Source organism: Bemisia tabaci, chromosome 1 (assembly GCF_918797505.1).
Source record: "Bemisia tabaci chromosome 1, PGI_BMITA_v3".
Lineage (NCBI taxonomy): Eukaryota > Metazoa > Arthropoda > Insecta > Hemiptera > Aleyrodidae > Bemisia > Bemisia tabaci.
This window is the reverse complement of record NC_092793.1, coordinates 32,753,046-32,767,125: the sequence shown is the minus strand read 5'-3', so window position 1 is coordinate 32,767,125 and position 14,080 is coordinate 32,753,046. Positions and strand designations below refer to the sequence as shown.

Here is a 14,080-nt window from a genome sequence, read left to right as displayed (position 1 = left end):
AGTTAGCGGGTAGTCTTCATAACCCTCGGTCCTAGCGGGCTGATTGTTGAAATCGATATGCAAGGCTAAAGACAAAGAAGACGAAAGAGGTAGTGAGGGATCCTATTGATGTAAGCAGATGGATGCAATGGACATAAGAGGTAAATAATATATTAACTAACGGCAACTCACGAGAGACCCTGTAGTTGGTCCATCATTTACCCCTTCAGTCTGTAAGAACCACCTGTTTCAACCAATAGGATCGCTACATACTCCCTATGTTTTCTTTGTCTATAGCTTTGTCCATCAATTCCAACTATCAGCTCACTATAGCAGCATGTTGGAGGTGCAAGTAGATCAGCCATTGATTGGTATTTTGAGCCGAAAAGTGTTTCTGGTTTTGTGATGTATGACACATTCATTTCTGAAAATCGAAAAGTCGCTGTTCAGACGACTACAATTAGGATAACCTTAATTAAACCAAACTTGAAACTGATTAAAATCATTTTGCACTGGATGCAAAAAAGATTTCTTTACGAGGGGAAAACTGGTTTTTTCTCATCAGACGAAACTATTTCCGTTTCATGTATGTGTAATTTGCTATTTCTGGTTAAAAAACCAATAATTTTCCACATAATTAAATGCACCTGTTTCAATTTAAGCTTTTATCTTAATTTAGTAACAAAAAGGAAAACAATATATCATAAAATAAATAGCCACAAGTTTCAGTAAAAACAAATTTAATACATTTAGCTGCTTAAAAGTAAGCATTGATAATAATAAAATAAAATACTATAACGTTGAACAAAGAAAATGAAAAGCTGATCTAAAAATACTTTAACGTTCCGACGGGAAACGAGGCGAGGTAGGGAAGTAACAAAAATGCATGGGAATTGACAGATATCGAGAAAATGACGAGAATGGAAGAGAGGCTCTAAATACTTGACGATTTTGAATGTCTCTAAACTGCCACTGCGAGCTGATTACTAAAATTGACAGACAAAGCGATAGACAAAGAAGACAGACAAAGGGAAGACGGATGATCCTTGTGGTTGAAACGGGCGCAGTGGTCGTTTTAGAGAAAGTAGGAAAAAGATGGACTAACTATAAGGTCTCTCGTGGGCTGCCGTTGCCGTTACCCGCTTCCACCAGTAGGATCACTCGACCGTCTCTTTGTTTCTTTTGTCTATCGTTGTGTCAAAAAATTTCAATAATCAGCCCTCTCCCGAACTATAGAAAACTCCGCATGATCAGCCAGATGTTGCCAAATTGCTTTTGATAAATATAAAATTTTCTTCATATGATGTATATATATTTTCATTCGCATTTTTTACAGAATTTTGTTGGTGATTTAATATGAAATGCTGGAGAATTTTAAGGAGACACATTTATAACTGCTACATTGTGGATACGTATATTGTTATAGGAAATCTGACAACCTTTGAACTTTCATGCGGCGTTTTCTATTAGCATGGCTGGATTATGGGTATAGACGCTATTAGTGGTAACGTTATCATAGGGACTCTCCATTTTATCGAATTGGAACCATACAATAACAATGTCATTATCCTCTTTCAATCCTACAAATGAGAAGAAATCGATATGTATTTTTATGTGGCGTAACACTAAAAGCGTCTATGATGAAACTAGGGTTCCTGTATATTAAGGAACCTTAGATGACACCTCCTAGAAGTGATCGCTCAATTTCTTGTGCCTTTCCAAACACCAATTATATTGTGCAACGTAAGAGCAACGATGGCAAGGGAACCCGGGTCTATCGACTGTGCTCGAACATTCGTGTTTCTTGTGACGAGCTAAATTCTTTTTCGACACGTAACTTTTATCGCAAAGGTCACACTTAAAACGCCCGTCCTTAAACAATTCCATCTGACCTTCGACTCCACTGTCCTCGGAATCTTCTTTGAGAAGGAGATAGTAGGGGTAGGGTACAAGGCTTGAATCTGTTGAGAGATAAATAAAAAAAATGGTCAGATATGTCATTTTTGCATTGAATTCAGACCGCGTAGCAGTCTAACAGGGTGGCCACTAGCGTTGATGACAAAACGTATTCTTTTTCTACCGTGAGGCACGCTGCTTCTTCGATTTGCGATCGACCCATTTTTTAAATTTTTCTCATTTTCCTGGATTACAAATAATATCCTGAGATTCGTGAGTCACTGAAAAAGTGCGGTTGGGTTTGATTTCTGAACAAGTTTAAGGATTCATTTTTGTTTCTATAAGAAAAAAAATAGGATTTCTCAAAATTTTGGTGAAATCCTTGTTCGAAATACAGTTTTGAATTCACGAAAAATAATGATTCAAAGAACGACTCTTGAGGATCAGGTTGGTTAGAGTGTACAGACTTTGCAAACAAATTTGAATTAACCTTGAAAAACTTATGTAGGGTGTATCACCCATGTAAAATGGAAACTGATGGTTGATTCAAATGATTTAATTCGACTTTGAGTTCACACCTTAGTTTCTTTGACGGACGAGGGAATTCGCGAACAAAATATTGAGAGAGAAGTTGACGTGAAGAACATATTTAATTAATTTTGCGCTTGACGGTTTCACAAGTCTTCAAATATCACAAGAAACAAAGAATTACAATGAAAGTAATAAGGTAAAAGTAAAAATATAAAAGACTGACTTAATGTAATTTTGATTTTCTTATCAAAGGCAAACTTTAACGAAAAAAAAACAGAAAAATGTAAGGAACTAGAATCTCAATAATAATTTTATGTGAATGTATGAGCTCTCCCTCCTCTCCAAACCTTTGAATGTGAGTGACCTTTACCAAAAGAAATAATGTACTGAAATAGCATTTGAAAGTCAAAATCATGTCTGGTGAGACGTAAATGTCAGTCAATCACACTTGATTTCACATTCCAGAACTTAGAATTGCTTGTGAGGTAAATCAGCATTTAGATCTTACCAGACAAAATTTTGACATTCAAATTGCTTTGTCAGCATTTTAGTTTTTTCATCTAGTTTTCATTTAGTTTTTCATTTAGTTGTTTTACCTATGAATCTCTAAAAAAGGGAGAGAGCACAACATGCTGTCATTGCATAGTCCTCTCCCTTTTGTGCAAGAGCATCAACTGCAGAGAGCAGAGGGTGGGGAGAGAAGTCAATCTTACCCTCCTTACTTTAGGGGGGGGGGTCTTTTGCTCAATTTGAGGGCTAATTTGAGATGAGCCTCCCCTTGAGCAAATTTTGCCTCCTTTAGCTAGTCCCCATCTGGATTCAGCTGAAACAGTAACCCTTCTGCTCCTGCAGATTGAAACTCAAACGAAAAAAAATTAATTTCTCACTTTGATAAAGATGTCTATTTTTCTCAAATTTCCCATGTCAGAAAAAAATTATGAAAAATACTGCGAACTCAGCTCATGACGCAATCTCAGATGAAGCAATAAAATTTGTGTAGGCAAATTCTTTATTATGACATATGGAATGCGATTAGACTGATTCTGGTCGAAACTCTCTGATTGATGGTCAATTTTAAAGTGAGTTTCTCTTTCAATGTTCACAGCCACAAAAACTGAAGAATGGTTCGAGTAGACGACAGAGAACATGTTAGAGGTGGTTACGTAGCACCATGTGCTTCTTCAAGTTCCATTTGTGTTTGGCGACGTATGAGCATCGATGACAGGGAAACCTGGGTTTGCTCGACGTGCTCTCACACTCGTACTTCTGGTGACGGATGAGGCCCCTCTTCCAGCGGTAGCTTTTGGAGCAATCGCTACACCGAAAGTGTTTCGGAGGACTCGGAAACGAAGCGTATCCGTAACCGGGTTCCAATGGTTCCGACTTGAATACGCTCGGGAAGAATTCCGACGCATCCATCATGTAATCTGTTGGTTCAAAACAAAGCCACGTTAATAATTCACCCACATTCAAATTTCCTTATCCCGGAGAAAAACTGGAGCGTCCGGGACTACTCGCTCGCAGACTCATCATCCACAGTATAATTCACCCAGACCGTTTCAGCCACACTGAAAAAACAAGTTCGATCGAATATACATACCAAAGTTCGGTGTTGCATGTCATCACAACTGATTCGGTTCTGCAAACTGAATTTTCAGTTTGTCAAAATGAATTTTCGGTTTGTCAAACCGAACTTGTGCGGTTAGGTACGTACTGACGAACTAAGTTTGGTCCTGAGGGCCGAACGTTCGGTTACACGAACCGGAAGTTCAGTTGGACAAACCGAATGTTTGGGATGATTTGGAACACTGAACGTTCGGTTCACACGACCGAATTATTTTTTCAGTGCACGACTCTTTATGCACGAATTTTTGCAAAGAAGGAGGTTTCACCCACATGTATTTTACTCTACCCGAGGAAGTTGTAAGGGAGGTCGAGTTGAAGGTGAACTTGATTCCTGACTTCAGTTCTTGGTTATTCAGACGTGTACGCGAGAGCGGTTTTCGATTATTACTTTTACAACTTTTCTCAAAGTCAATGTCAAAATATTTTTCGGTGGAGAGAACCGAGTAAAAATTATTGGACGCTTCGCTGCGGTGGTAATCGGAATTGCGATTCTTCCTTACTTCATCGTTAGAAATTAATGTTATTTATGACAGAGATAAATCTATAGCTTATAGAAGGCAAAGATGATCCGCCTCCATAACACGACCTTTAACACGCAGTCATTGTAGTGATCATTGTGTGTACTTCAGCCCTTACACTATTTTATTTATGGTAGGTTTTATGTTGCAGACAAGTTTGTACCTCAACACTTTCTTTTATTCTACGTGTGTGTTTGTTTACATTGTTAATGATCCGATGATAAGATAATACTGCGTGGGGAAAGTTCAACATTAGAAGAGTCTTTGAGTGCTACATGAACGTACTCCATCGTTCCATGTACTAGAGTACCTATATTGAGAGAGTATGGCCACTGGGCCCCATGGAGAGGCTTAGGACCCAAAAATGGCGGTGCTTTGTTTTGGTTTTTGTGGATGGGAGGGGGGTCATTGCCAACTTTTGACGGTTATCACCAACCGCACTTGCTGCCAACCTTACTACATCTAAGATAATTTTTCTCAAAAATTGCACACAATTAGCCTTAAAAATATGTAAAGATGTCGCAATAGTGCATTTGAGTAAATTTCTCGTTACGATAAGCAAAGAAAACTACTTTTTGAGTCATTTTGCATTACATTAATTTATGGCGTCCGCCATTTTTGGGTCCTAAGGGCTCCATTTAGCCTAAGATGGCTGAGCCAATCAGAGGTGGTAACCTCAGTGGCCATACTCTCTCAATATAGGTACTCTACCATGTACGTGCCTCTACAATCAGCATCACTCATCTGGTCATCACTCAGGTTTGATACTGAATTGGATACTTCATTTTAAAAGAAGCAAAAGTCGGCCTCCTGTGGTGTAGCGTTCGTAGTGCTGGCCCTATAACCAAGAGGTCCAGGGTTCGACTCCCGACCAGGTAACCTGAGTTTGATGGTCTCAGACGATGGTCATCTGAGGCTGGTGGTAAGCATGGGATTAGCCAATAGGAGCCATTAGAAGCTTTTCTAAAAAAAAAGGGGGAAAAAGAGAGAAAATGCAGTAAGTAAATGATAAACCAAGAATCAAAGTGTGGAAACATTTTATTTTCATTTTTTAGAAATAATATGAAAATTTCATAATAATGGGAGACCGAAAAAAAATTGACATAACAAAAACAACATTATTTACATAGTAAAAATACTGGGAATGGACGTACAATTTCAGATATTTTTTTTTTACAAGGGTTCATATATCACGGAATTTCTTTGGAGAGAACAAAATTTACCAACTGATTCGCGACTTATACTTTGACTGGTTAATGTAAATAAAGAAGTTCCAAGCATTTTGGTACCTTGCGTAGATAGTTACAAGTCAAAGTACGTCGAGACGAGACTCAAAAAACATTAAGGCATTATCGTTTTAAAATTGATAAAAAGCGAAGTTTTTGGCCGTAGTTGGATTTTTGAATGAGCAAAGAACAATAGACGCCGCTAGTGGTGACGTCACCACATGGATTCTCCATTACATCAATTGAATCCAAACAATGTCAATGAAATACCAATAAGAATGAATCGATAAATATGTAAATCGTTTTTCTATGACTTAACACTAATAGCGTCTATTGGATCGTTTGTTTCGAAAAGTGCCCAACTCGTAAAAAATTGAAATTCCGTACCATGCTGCCATTAGGGTTTTTAAGACAGGAAGGTCAATTATTATTTTTTTTTTCATTTATTTTCGCTTGAAACATTTTTTCTATATTTTGAATTAAAGAGGCAGGCTCAAATTACATTTTCTTATAAAGCAGCTCAACTTAGGGGCTCAAAAATGTTTATATTGTAATATTAGGGGGCAAAAAGTCTTTTAAGTTTAGTTACAGGCAGGGCCGGATTTACCTACTTGCCGCCCATGGGCCGCCTGTATTTTGCCGCCCCCTTCTCATTCAATTTGAAAAATCAATAAAAACCATCAAGTGAACGTGCCGGAAGGGGAGGGGTGTTTTACGCGTTTACCTACTCGTGTTGGATACATTTTTTGCGAAAGCCCTGTCAACACTACTAGCAAAATTTCACGGAACTTTGTGCGAAAGTTAAGTTCCGTAAACCTATCTCTATGTGGACAAGGTCCTCCATTTATAAGAAATGAACCAAAAAATTATGAAAGAACAAACATAAATGTGGTTTAATAATTTTAACTTCCGCCGCTGCGCCGCGCTGATCGCACTGTGATTGGCGCAATGCGTGAAGTATTCATGCAGTCTTGTAGGCGCTAATATGCGTTACATGTCGAACGCCGCGCCGAGGGCTTGTCTTTTTCATTGCAAGTCCTCGTCATCATTCCTCTCTGCGTTGAGCTCCAGGCCAAATTGCGTGGCTAGTTCCTCTCTTCACTCTACTAATTAAAGATGCTATTTCTTGTATCACCGAAAACCGACAAAATTAGAAATTACTATACTCTCAGGAAAGAGAGATTTCGTCCCCTTTTGTCATTGATAATTTTTTTTCTGAACCCAATTTTTTTATACCTACATTTAAAAAAATTGCAAAATTTGCCGCCCCCTTTTGGTGCCATGGGCCGCGGTCCATGTGGCCACCCCCTTAATCCAGTCCTGATTACAGGGTTCATTTGGTAGCCGAATAATATGCGCCGATAAACATTTTTTCATTCACTGCAAATGTGCTGCTCACTGGAAAAAAAAACACATTGGATCTAGAGTCCTGACTCTTAAAAACATCGACAAGAAAAAATGCTCTTGATTCAATTCATAAGCTTAAATCAAGGACCCAGCCTCTTAATTTGAGCGAATTTCCTATTGATTTAAGCTTAAATCTGATTGAATCAAGAGTCCATTTTCTTGTCAATGTTTTCAAGGGTCTGGACTCTAGATCCAATGTGTTTTTTTCCACTGCTGAATTCAGTTTTTTCCATTTTCTTGAACCCATTTTCCTTCCCCACCCGTAGTGGACCACTTTCCGAAACAAGCGAATTAACTGAAATAAAAAATTACGGTTTATCACGAGAATGTAAAATGCACTTTTTCTTCTACGGCACACATCATTATTCACTCAATAATTAAGGGGTCTTGACTCGGCTCTTTTTCTAAGTCTCCAAAGGCTAACTCTATGTCATTGGCCAGACACTTCGTTTTAAGGGTGCAATGCCGTAGGTCTGACCTCAATATTTCATAGACGTATACTTGCAGAAACTTAAGAAATTGTTTCACGGTTTCAGGATAACCTATATTAAATACGAAGAAGGATTTGAAGTAGAGATCAAGTGCTGTGATGATATCCGATACTTGTGGCAATTTGATGCCATCCACTAGAACGAGGTATCTATTGATTTTACTTTTAGACACACCCTCTGCAACAATCAAGGGCGGTGCTTTCTGATTTTTTTCCCGCTCAATCACTTCGTCCGACCATCGATCGAAAGGAATCGATTCATCCTTAAAGCGGAGGAATTCGCCAAAAACTGCAAGTGGTCCCTCAGCAAGTCCTAATTTCGGTGGTTTCGCCAACAGAAGTAACTTCAAGATGTTTTGAGCTTCGGTATTCCAGTCTGCATAACAAAACGTAAAAATGAATTAATTCAGTTGATTCGCCAACCAATAAAAAAAGTGCAGATAGACGAATTTGACTTAGGGAGAGTACGGGCATGACGAAATGGACGCATTTCTGTCAAACGGAAGTATGTGCATTATGGCGTGAGCCCTGCTATGCATGTATTCTCATTGGTCTCAGGGCTCATGTCTTAATGCACATAGTTCCGGTTGATAGAAATAGTCAAAATATGCAGCTCTTAGGGCCCAAAAGGGCAGTCCTTTTGACAAAGAAAATTTCATCGCCAATCCTCGGATTTCAATATCAAACCAAGATGGTCATGTTTATAGATGAGCGTTTTTCTGCAAAAATTAGTAGAGTAATGCAAAAACTGAGTCAAATACGTGATTTGCAAACGAAGGGTATTAACTGTAATAATAGATCACTCTGGATATTTGCATTCATGGGTAGGCTGCCTTTTTGGGCCCTAGGAGCTCCATGACCCGACCTCAAAATTACCGACAAAATTACCGAAATTTGCCCGTACTCTTCCTACATAGGTACTCTAGTTTGACCCAAATCCACTCGAATATATCGCACGGGGAGCTGCCCATTTACCTATCTCATACCTTGCACAAACGTCCTTGTTTTAAGTATCCTGCTCCCAAGGCGGGTTACCTGATTTCCTCGAACGTTTTATTTTTAACCCTTAGATGCACAAGCCACGTCAAATTGACCCGAAGCTTGCTAGGAACATGTGCCCTGTGGGTTCTTCGGGGCCGGTTCATACGAGTTTTAAGGACAGATCTACAGGTACGTTATAAAAAAGGATCAAGACATCGAATTGAAAAAAAAGGTCGAGCGTCAACAAAACCGAAGATATAGGGCAGCCTTATTCGGGTCTCGTTTTTCAACTTCTCTCCCGAATCTGAGCAATTTGCCTGGCAGCATAGAGCGAATGATTGCGAGTTCGCGCCTCGCGCCATCGCGCCTTCAATTTTGCAAACGCAACACAGACGCTCATCACGCACGAATAGTTGCATCTCTGCGCCGTCATCAACGCGCTCTTTTCCATTTCACTGTGCTCTATTTCCATGTAGTGTTTGTTCAATTTGCCTTATTCGTAGTGGTGCTCCAAGGGGTACCACTGAACGACGCAGCCGAAGATATGATAAACGTATTCGCTCGTCAATTTTTTGACTATTCTCTCGAATCTAAATGACACCTCATTGACAGCATGTAGCGGAAGATTGCGAGTTCACACCTCATGCCATCGCGCCTTCAATTTTACAGATACAACAAGGACATCCATCAAATGCAAAGATTTGTATTTCTGCGCCGTCATCAACGCGCGCTAACGTCTCTTATTTTTGAAATTTGAGACAAGTTTATTACCTTTTCTCAGGGAATTCTTAAGTTTGCTCTGATATGAGGTGTCCAAATCAATAATCATTTTGAAAAAAAAAAGAAAAATTAAAATAATTAAAAATAATTTAGAGGTCCCTCGAGCGCCTTAAAGTGAACACGTCTAAAATTTGTATTTTGGAGAGAGTTAATTCATGTTACATGATTTTTTTTTTTCACAATTACCCCAAGAAATCCCAAACCATGTCAATTGACCCAACTAACTCTTCTGGGGGAGTTACATAGGACGTAAACGTTACTCTTGTTGTAATCGCCAGTATATTATCAAAAAGTTGACTATTCCAAAAAAATATAATCCTAGCCAGAAAAAACATAGATATAACAAAAAAAGTCCTTCGAAAATTATCGAAATCAATGTATTTGAACACGCGTAAATTTGACCCATCTTGAGACTTCGCGTACAAAAAGAGTCTTAAGCATCTAAGGGTAAAACAAACAAGTAATTTATACTCGACGTCGGTTGGCAACTTTATTTTACCTCCATTATCAGTGCTCGATTCCTGGTGAAGCAGCCTTTCTCGCCAAGAATCGATCATTTTACATTCATCTCTTTTGCCACCTTTCCAGGACCTAGACACTGGAAGATGTAAAGTGGACTACATTTTGCGGAAAGGAACCTTTATTTTTGGCTTATCTATGGGAACCTATCCATTAGGAAACTAATGGCATGAAAAGTAACTAAAGTCGATCCTTATTGAAAAGTGTATTTCAAAAGTAGTTCGGCTGATTTCGTTTGATTCCGTCCTAATAAGCTTCGAGCCATGGAGCAGATGGAAACGGTGGCCTGTGAAACTAGGTCTCGTTTGCTAACAAGAAGTGACCAACACATCGCTAATTAATCATCAAGACACAAAATGAAATTGACTTCCTATATAGGATGACCTTCACACAGAGCGAATATTTTGAATCAGAATTCCAAAATATTATGTTTTTGAACTCCTCCAAGACTTAAAACGAAAAAAACACTGAGTAATGACCAATTGTAAAACAATCGGATTTAATGAAATATGATACGAGAAAAGGGAAGAAAATAAACATACCCAGCAAATGTTGGGATGCAAAATTCTTCAGTGATTTTTCTGCAGTCCTCTTGAAAAGATACCTGACGATTTTGGATCTCGGTTCCCACCACTTAGAAAGGGATTTTGCATTTGGATATAATACATCAAAGTCGACGCAAACCTGAAAATCAAGTAGAGTTTATAGTTGTACAATCGTTGTAATTTTTTCTCTTAGAGAGAGATGGAAGTTTTCATTTTTGGACTGCAATCATCAGAATTATTCAATGTGAACTTGTTATCTAGAGAGAAACTCAAAATTACCAGACTTAAAGTCACTACCAAATATTCAGGTCACTTAGGTTAAGTTGAGGCCAAAATGGAGGGGATATCCCACGCTATCCTGAGAGTACACGCCTACATCAAGACAAACTCTCCTTGCAAAGATAGGGTGCAAATACATTAGCAGTGATGCCGTTTTTTTCAGTTTTAGAGTCCCCAAATGAAGTGGCAGCCCTGTCAATGTATTTGCTCCCTATCTTTGCATTAAGAGTTTGCCTTGATGTAGATGTGGACTTTCAGGATAGCGTGAGACACCCCCTCCATTTTGGCCTCAACTTGAGAGCTTTTTTTGAGCTTGGGAGTTGATTTCAGAGAAAACCAGCGGCACCATCGTGTTTCTCGTGAACTTTTACAAAAGAATCAACAATCAAATGGCAAATTCCTCACACATGCAACATCTCCATTCTCTATTGGGCTTTGCTAAGGGCGGAAGGAGTAGACGTATGATGGGGCTTACCAAGTGCGGGACGAAGTCGAAATATCTTGGGAATAGGGCCTGCAAATCCGCTGTCGGATTGTGGGCGATATAATCGTGCCGCTGGACGGCCGTATCTCTGGAGGCCTCGACAATGACGCTCTTGTCCTCCACCGTGTTGCTCAGCAAAATTTGGTTTTTCGCTTCGTACAAATCCTTGCCTTCCATCATATCATCCGTGCTGCTCGTCGGGGATGGCGCCGCGGTCAACGTCACCGCCTGCTCTTTCAACTCCCGCGCCCTAGCGCTCCGTATAGTTTTCAGGCGCCATTCTAACGGCCCGCTCCGAGTGTGAGGATCAAATAAACGCTCCTGGAAAACAAACAACATCGCAAACTAGAGTACCTTTATAGACAGAGTATGGCGGAATTGGCCATTCGTAAGTTTCAGGACATTTTGTCAACGATTTTTTGTTCGCGCACCTTTTTTGTCCAGTAGTTTACGCCCAAAATCAGCAACAGTGACTTGGTCCAAGCGTTTTATTTGAGTCGGTATGTAAAATTATCCCACCTATAATAGTTACCCGACCTATGTCAGCAATTCTTTCGTTCACGATAACTATCGTTAGATTTACGTTAGCTTCTTCAAATTTTGCAATTTTGTCCATTTTGGTCTTATGAAGAACTGTATAAATTTTCGGTTAAATCGCATTTACCGTTTACTTATAAACGGTAATTAACGTAAGTGCCCTACTTACGCTGTTTTCCACTAAACTGTTTTTATGAAAGTTCCATTCCTTGGTTTCCTTGGTAACCTTTGTTTGCTATCAGCTGATGTTTTATTTCAATTTATTTTTTTCTTTTTTTCATTTTTTTTCTTTCTTTTTTTAATAAATCATTGCTAGGTTAGTTCTAATTTTTTTGCCAGCATTTATTCTACCTCCCCCCCCCACCCGCAGCTCATTTTTCTAGCTCCAACACCCTCTCCCCACAACTCATTTTTCTATCGATTTTATCATTTTTTTTGTATGGCATGTCTTGCTCCCCTACCACCATTTTTTCGGGGTTATAGATATTTTAGCGGCCTCTAGACCCGTGACTCCAGTCACGGGCATTTCGCTAGTATTGACAATATAGAAATGAGAAATTGAGAGAGAAGGAGGTGTTGTTATGGTTGCTCATTTTCTAAATGAAATGTTATTACTTTCTCCTTTTGAATCATCTTTTTAAATTGTCATTGGTGAATATTTGGTTTTACTTCTATCCTTAAAATATTCGATGTACAATATACCTTATATATGTGTAGGTGTTTTTTTTATTTTTTTAATTTTTTCTTTACGAAGTTATTACTTCATTTTGAAAACATTTGTATTTTTAAAACGTGACAAATGTTTGTAAAACCTTTTCCAAGCAACGTTAATCTCAATGAGCCGCAGTTGTGCCGACAGAAACTGCAAAAATGAACAAAAGAGGAAATAAAACCAAGGAGCACGCAATCTTTAGTTTTAACCCATTTGTACATCGATCTTTTAGAGTCAAATACGTCACGTACAATTAAATTTGACACGGAACCACCAATATTTAAAAAACACATTATATTATTACTCTCCTTTGATAAATTGATACATATTTTTCTCCTATCAATTTAAATGAGAATAATCAATGCAGAGTGTGCAAACATTTCAAAATCATGAGTTAAAAAACGCTGACTATGCGAGTATAAATATTAAAGCCTAACAGAGCGGCGTGCTGCCAGCGCGCAGCGCGAGAGGCTCACTGGCGCCCACAAACCTAAGTGGATACTTCACGCATTGCACGATGCTTGAAGTATCCACTTAGGTTTGTAGGCGCCTGTGCGCGTTTGCTGGCCGCCCGCCCGCCGTGCGGTGGCGCCTGAAGCAACTATTTCACAACAGAGGTGTTGCACAGTATTATACGAAATTGAACGTTTTAAGAATGACAGGCATCCTTTAAAAGTAGGTACAGATCTTTCTTCGCAAAATAAATCAAGATACTTATCGTGCACCGGAAAAATCGAGGCAAATATAAAGGTTTATCCGGTTTAGGTACAACAAGGTGGGAATATCTTGAAAGATAATTAAGTCCTGTTACACCAAAGAGGCGTAGAGAGCACGGTAGTATGGTATGACGTCACTATGACGTGGAAACTTACACAATCCACCGCAGCGGTTGCCACCCTAAGTTCCGGATGCAATGCGACTGCCTGTTTTGCCACCAGCAGTTTATCTTCTTTTTTCGGGTAGATACCATATTTACTAATCATGTAATCCACTACGAGATTGACATATCCTCGGGTTTGGATGGGGGTGGAAATGTGCTCCACAGCATAACTCCTATGTTTCAGGAACGATACCAAGTCTGAGAACAATACCTTCGGACTCAAAGCTTTATCTGGAAATAGATAAGATTGGTCGTCTTAGAAATTAACGACGTCAAATCGGTATCATTCAACTGAGTCTACATTTTGCTGATATAAATTATAAGGATCAGGGGAACAAAAATAAGAAATTAATTATGGTCATGGAGGTAATCTACATCTAATCTGAGTAGGAGAATATCAGAGATTTATTTTTCTCACCAACAGTCAATGGGTCGGTTGCGCTAGTCATACAGTAATGTTTTGACGATTTCAGATTATAGATCGGTAAAAAGAAGAAAAAAAGAAGTAGAAAAAGTAAAGAAAAAGAAGAAAAGAAAAAGTAAAGAAAAAGAAGAAAAGAAAAAGTAAAGAAAAAGAAGAAAAGAAAAGTAAAGAAAAGAAGAAAAAAAAGTAAAAGAAAAAGAGAAAAAGTAATGAGAAAAGTAAAGTGAAAAATTTTTAAGAAAAAGTAATAAGATCTGTCCTTGCAC

General features: G+C 38.8%; 1 protein-coding gene across 1 annotated transcript; it reads right to left on the bottom strand.

The window, feature by feature from the left end:
• Nucleotides 1-702: 702 nt before the first annotated feature.
• Nucleotides 703-13,776, bottom strand: LOC140224503 (uncharacterized). The gene is made up of 4 exons (XM_072299898.1): nt 13,383-13,776; nt 11,253-11,582; nt 10,496-10,637; nt 703-8,049 (listed from the first exon to the last, which is right to left on the bottom strand). Exons 1-4 carry the CDS (start codon nt 13,491-13,493, stop codon nt 7,550-7,552), a joined length of 1,083 nt encoding a protein of 360 aa, XP_072155999.1. The 5' UTR covers nt 13,494-13,776; the 3' UTR covers nt 703-7,549.
• Nucleotides 13,777-14,080: the final 304 nt, after the last annotated feature.